Genomic DNA, 5,854 nt, shown 5'->3' with positions numbered 1-5,854 from the left:
ATCAAACTAGTGAAATTGTTCTCGTCGAGTCTATTACATGACTGATCCGTTGATTAACTAAAACTGCTAAAGTCACCAGTTCACCGATTTTCAGGTCAACCCGACCGAATGAGTCTGATTTAAAACATTAAGTAGCATTAATCAATATCTATTATAATAGAATAAAATCAATCTAAGGGTGAGTAAGGACAATCCTTAAATGCATATTTAACCTTGCATAATTACAAAAGCACAGTTACAAATGCATATTTTCCAATTTTATAGTTGTTGTTCATCTACTTGGTGTGGCTGGTCTACCATATCCCATTAGTAATGATATCCTGCAATGTGTTCCTCTCGACCCTTTTGATAGTGATAACATGAGTTGAGTTGGGTTTGGCTAGAGGTGGGTTGAGGAGGAATGATACCAACATTGGGTTTCACGTTTGAGAGAGAGATTATTGAGATATTTAAAGGTAATGAGTCCACATTAATTGTTAATATTCTAGTAAAGAGCATATAAGAGAGTAATCCGCATAAATCTAACACCTTAAGATTTGAGGTTGTGACTATCTTAATATGGTTGATCTAGCTTAGTTCATCCACGATGGACCCCGACTCCTCCTACACCGAAATATATTAAAGAACTGCAGTTACTTGTCTAGTAATGAAACCCGAAAATAGCAAAGTCAGAGCCGCCATGATGGACCCCGACGCCTTTTGAACATGAATGTTATAACAACTCTACTACCAAATCTCCATGTATATCTTCAATATGCCGTAGTTAACGCAAAATGACCATTCTTAGTGCTCTGCTTGTTATTTCCAACCTACTATTTTTCTTCTTTCATATTTCCTATGCAGTTGATACCATTACCCAGTTCAAGTCACTTCCTGATGATGGCAGCACCTTGGTTTCTAAGGATGGAACCTTTGAGTTGGGGTTCTTCAATCCTGGTAGATCCTCAAACCGCTATGTTGGAATATGGTACAAAAATATCCCATATACATCTGTTGTTTGGGTTGCCAACCGTGATAACCCCATCAGTTACAACTCCAGCAGCAGGTTGATCATAAGCAAAGAGGGAAACCTTGTGCTTCTAAGCCAGAATCAGACTCTTCTTTGGTCAACATACTCTACAAAAAAGGCTTCACATCCCATTGTGCAACTCTTGGATACTGGAAATTTGGTACTTGTAGATGAGAAGGGCAACAACAATGAAACAAGTTTTTTATGGCAGAGCTTCGAGCATCCTTGTGATAAATTGTTACCAGGACAGAAGATTGGATGGGACCTAAAAACCGGTCTTGATCGGCGCCTTACTGCTTGGAAAAATTCGGATGACCCCTCTTCAGGAAACGAGACTTTATCTATTGTCAATCCTAGCAACCCGGAAATGGTAATATGGAGTGGCTCGGATATGTTGTACAGGAGTGGCCCCTGGAATGGCTTTGGTTTCAGTGAAACAGTAGGATTGAATTCTGATCCTCTTTTCGTTCACAAATTTGTGAACAATGAACATGAAGCGTATTACACATACACCCTCAAGAATAGTTCTGTGCTTTCTGTGATTGTTTTGAACCTTAATGGTCGTCAACGCCTAATATGGTCTCCGGAGCGCAGAAGTTGGATTCTTTACCAAACCTGGCCACAAGACCAATGTGATGCATATAATTTTTGTGGCGCATATAGACAATGTATGGTTGATATAAATTCAGAGTGCGAATGTTTAGAAGGATTCATGCTGAACTCATCCCAAAGCCATAATCCAGGACAGGGATGTGTGCGCAGTGAACAGTGGATCTGCGGGGTCAAAAATAGAGATGGTTTTCGAAGATTTACAGGGATCAAATTGCCAGATACTACAAATTCTTGGGTTAATGAAAGTATGACACTAGAAGATTGCAAGGCCAAATGCTTGGAAAACTGTTCCTGCACAGCTTATGCAAACACTGACGTAAGGGGTGTTGGTAGTGGTTGTTCCATCTGGTTTGGTGATCTTCTTAATTTGAGAGTTTCACAAGGTGGGCCAGATCTATATGTTCGAATGGCCGTTTCAGATATAGGTAAAAGAAATTAGTATTCTTCTAACTTTATATTATCTTATTTAGATGACCATCAACTTTATTTATTGGGAAATCACAAGTATTTTAATCTTTTATAAAGCTATGATGCAGACGCGAAACATGGGCGTTACAAAAAGACAGTCTTGGTGGTTACCATCACAGTTTCATTGGTCCTTGTGATGCTATTATCTTTCTCCTACATTTACGTTACCAAAACAAAGCATAAAGGTAAATTTCTTAGCCAGAAAGCCTTTTATATTTCACAAAGATTCAAAAATTGGTTTTCTTGAACAGTTGCAATATCTGTAAACAGAACTACTGGGCAATTTGGGTGGTTTTGCTTTAATTTTTTTTTTTTTTTTTAAAAGGAACGTTTTTATTATATATTTTGTTTTAAAAATATTTTAGAAACTGTTATTTTATTAAGAAAAGAAATATTTTATGGCATTGAACTCATTTGATAAATCAAAGAGGAAACTGAAAAACTACACTGACAGAAGAGAAAGATGAAGGCGAACAAGAAGATTTGGAGCTTCCTTTATTTAATCTTGCCACGATAGTTCACGCTACCAATAACTTCTCAACTGACAACAAGCTCGGGCAAGGTGGTTTTGGGCCAGTATACAAGGTAAATTCCCAACATGCCTATTAATAAGGCTAAAGTAAACTCATTAATCTCATTATCTGTCAAATTGTTCCTAACTATAAAACGTAGGGGACATTGCTGGACGGACAAGAAATTGCAGTCAAAAGGCTCTCAAGGAGTTCTGGACAAGGATTGAAAGAATTTAAGAATGAAGTTATATTGTGTGCCAAACTTCAGCACCGAAATCTTGTTAAGGTTCTTGGTTTTTGCATTGATGGAGAGGAGAAAATGCTACTCTATGAATACATGCCCAATAAAAGCCTCGATTCATTTCTATTTGGTAAGTTTTTTCAGCAATGCTTGATATTCAGTATAATAAAAGCATGATTTGTTTACAGGTCATTTTAGATTGATATTCAACTTAAGATGTGACATTCTTGACAGATTCAGTTCAATGTAAGCTTTTAGATTGGACTAAGCGCTTGAACATCTTGTGTTCAATTGCTCGGGGGCTTCTTTATCTTCATCAAGATTCTAGATTAAGGATCATACACAGAGATCTAAAAGCAAGTAATATTTTATTAGACAAAGATATGAATCCAAAAATTTCAGATTTTGGCATGGCCAGAATGTGTGGAGGTGATCAAATCGAAGGGAATACAAACACAATAGTTGGGACATAGTAAGTATCTTAAATAATGCTAAAGTTTTTACTATGAGTAATTGAACAGCAATTTAATTGTTGTATTCCTTTCAGCGGTTATATGGCACCTGAATATGCCAATGGTGGACTATTCTCCATAAAATCTGATGTATTCAGCTTTGGAGTATTATTGCTAGAAATTGTAAGCGGAAAGAAAAGCAGAGCACTCGCCTACTATGACCACGATTATAATCTTATTGGGCACGTGAGTATCGTGCGCGCGCACAAAAAAAAAAATGATATTCCTATAATAAAGCAGTAGATAACAATTGTGTTGAAATGTTGTAGGCATGGAGATTATGGAAGGAGGGCATTCCAGAACAATTGATTGATGCTTGTTTGGGAGATTCATGTATTTTATCTGAAGCTTTACGCTGCATTCAAATCGGTCTTTTATGTATGCAGCATCATCCTGACGATAGGCCAAACATGACATCTGTGGTTGTGATGCTGAGCAGCGAAATTGCTTTAGCTCAACCAAAGGAACCTGGTTTCTTAATTAGAAAGCCCTCAATTAAAGGAGATCATTCTCCAAGAAGACAAGTGTCTTCTTCACTCAATGAAGTAACTATCTCAGTATTAAATGCAAGATAGAGAAATGGGTCTATTTCTCCTTATGGAATTATGTAACTTGTATTTTCCATGGAGCTTAAAATATCCGCTAGTTGTGGTGAAATATGAATAGGTTTTTTTATTGTTTAAACAAATATTCAGGTCCCTTGGTGTAACACCCCATCTGTAGCTGGTCCTTAATGTAACATCCCCGTCTCGAGCCGGTTCAATTAACATACATATGATAAAACAGAAAACAGCGAAAGACTTAACTTCTGAAAATACGAGCTAACTTTTTTTTTTCTTTTTAAATTCTCATTCGTCGTAAACGAAAATCGGGCAGAGTTTCCTCTATAAATCGGACAACTGGGGATTTTCCAATCCTTCACAGAAGCATTTCCTGATAAACAGTTTATACAAATATAATCAAATGCCCATCCATGGGCGCATGCATAACTTGGCTCAGTGCCACTATATCTAACAGCATGCAATCCAACACGTAAACATATCTGAATACTACCTCATCATATAACGTGCCTGAATACCCAAATGTACATGCATCAAAGCGACAGACATGTACAAAACATATACAGGCCATATACACAATAAAGGATCAATATCATGATCCATCAAATGCGAAAATACTAAAATACATCAAACACTCCAAAAAGGTAGTAGCCTACAGCCACTCAAAATCCAATCTGTCAACTGCCTCAGCCACGTGTCGTGTCCCTGCCTAGAGAGGACTCACCGGGAATCTGGGCACCTGAAAATATGTCCCCAAAGAGGGGTGAGATTACAAATCTCAATAAGCTCCAGGTTTATAGAGAATTCTCCATACCCCTGGCTCACTCCTGCATGAAAGTCAGATACAGAGTATACAAATACAACATATAACAGATATCATAACAGAACATAGCATATATCCATATCATATCAGAGATGTGCGCCGTCATTCCCAAGGGAGGACCCCAAGCGGAAATCAACGCACGTGTTCCCGAGGGAGGACCCCAAAGCGGAACCAGACATATCAGAGGCGTACACCATCAGTCCCGAGGGAGGACCCCAAAGCGGACATCCGGGTACTATACAATCAATGGCCAGAGATTGTTACAGAAATCATATTACAGAAGTCATATCAGAGCAAAACATATCATGTTATCAAATAACTCTATATGAATGCATCTATACAAAGCATCTAAATCACAATCATACAGTCCAACCATAGTTCACTACCCATGGTGGAGCACTCAAGCAGGAAAAGACTCCTTAAACCTAGAGCTTACCTCTTGAAGCTTTACCAATACGCTTACTTGTGGAACAAGTTACTTTTATCGCTTCAAGAGATTTCTGATCCTTCTCAATCCCTAGGCACACCTAGAGAATAATTTACAATGCATCAATAAAATGATGCAATACCATAATTATTTCATAAGCATACATTTTATCGCTTATTTTCCTTTCTTTGCATTTTTGCCAATCCTATGCCAATACACAAGTCTAGACCTCTTTATAACCGTTGGTGTTCTTTAATTTAATCAACCATTCCCTTAGGAATTTTCAACATAAATCATGCTATTTTTCTTCAAAACTCATCACCTTTATACAATTTATTACAACACATTTTATTTAAAATAAAATGTACAAAATATATCCCTAAATACCCTATAGGTCGAATCCTACAAGGGGAATTTCCAAAGATCCTTCTCTTTTACAATACATTTTCGTTACTTCATTACAACTTGCAAACACCTAGGAATGCTTCCACTAAATTCCTATTTTGAGTTTAGACACCAAGTCCTTTTTACTTAGGCATTCTTACTAACTCATCCATTTTCACTCATTTCCAACACACTATACCTTCACAATACATAATATAATTTTTTCCACAATAACTCCTACTCACTCCATGATGGCCGAAACCTAGGAGGAAGATGCAATAGGGCTTTTAAATTTTTATATCACAT

General features: G+C 37.3%; 1 protein-coding gene across 1 annotated transcript; it reads left to right on the top strand.

Annotated features, from left to right (window-relative positions):
* Positions 1-745: 745 nt before the first annotated feature.
* Positions 746-3,932, top strand: LOC133283936 (G-type lectin S-receptor-like serine/threonine-protein kinase At4g27290). Its single transcript, XM_061480866.1, has 7 exons — positions 746-2,046; positions 2,158-2,274; positions 2,544-2,674; positions 2,762-2,972; positions 3,077-3,314; positions 3,390-3,540; positions 3,624-3,932. The coding sequence occupies exons 1-7, from the start codon at positions 774-776 to the stop codon at positions 3,927-3,929; spliced, it is 2,427 nt and encodes an 808-aa protein (XP_061336850.1). The 5' UTR covers positions 746-773; the 3' UTR covers positions 3,930-3,932.
* The last annotated feature ends 1,922 nt before the right edge of the window (positions 3,933-5,854 follow it).

Source organism: Gastrolobium bilobum, unplaced genomic scaffold (genome assembly GCF_033153095.1).
Source record: "Gastrolobium bilobum isolate Gb01-03AN ecotype WA unplaced genomic scaffold, APGP_CSIRO_Gbil_v1 utg794, whole genome shotgun sequence".
NCBI classification, from domain to species: domain Eukaryota; kingdom Viridiplantae; phylum Streptophyta; class Magnoliopsida; order Fabales; family Fabaceae; genus Gastrolobium; species Gastrolobium bilobum.
The sequence above is the reverse complement of the archived record's forward strand: the minus strand, read 5'-3'. Positions and strand labels throughout refer to the sequence as shown.

What these genes read in the sequence shown, in the direction of transcription:
- LOC133283936 (XM_061480866.1), top strand. Translation starts at nt 774, where the DNA reads ATGACCATTCTTAGTGCTCTGCTTGTTATTTCCAACCTACTATTTTTC. An exon ending in CCTCGATTCATTTCTATTTG is followed by an intron (nt 2,973 to 3,076) that starts GTAAGTTTTTTC and finishes CATTCTTGACAG; the next exon opens with ATTCAGTTCAATGTAAGCTT. An exon ending in AACACAATAGTTGGGACATA is followed by an intron (nt 3,315 to 3,389) that starts GTAAGTATCTTA and finishes TATTCCTTTCAG; the next exon opens with CGGTTATATGGCACCTGAAT.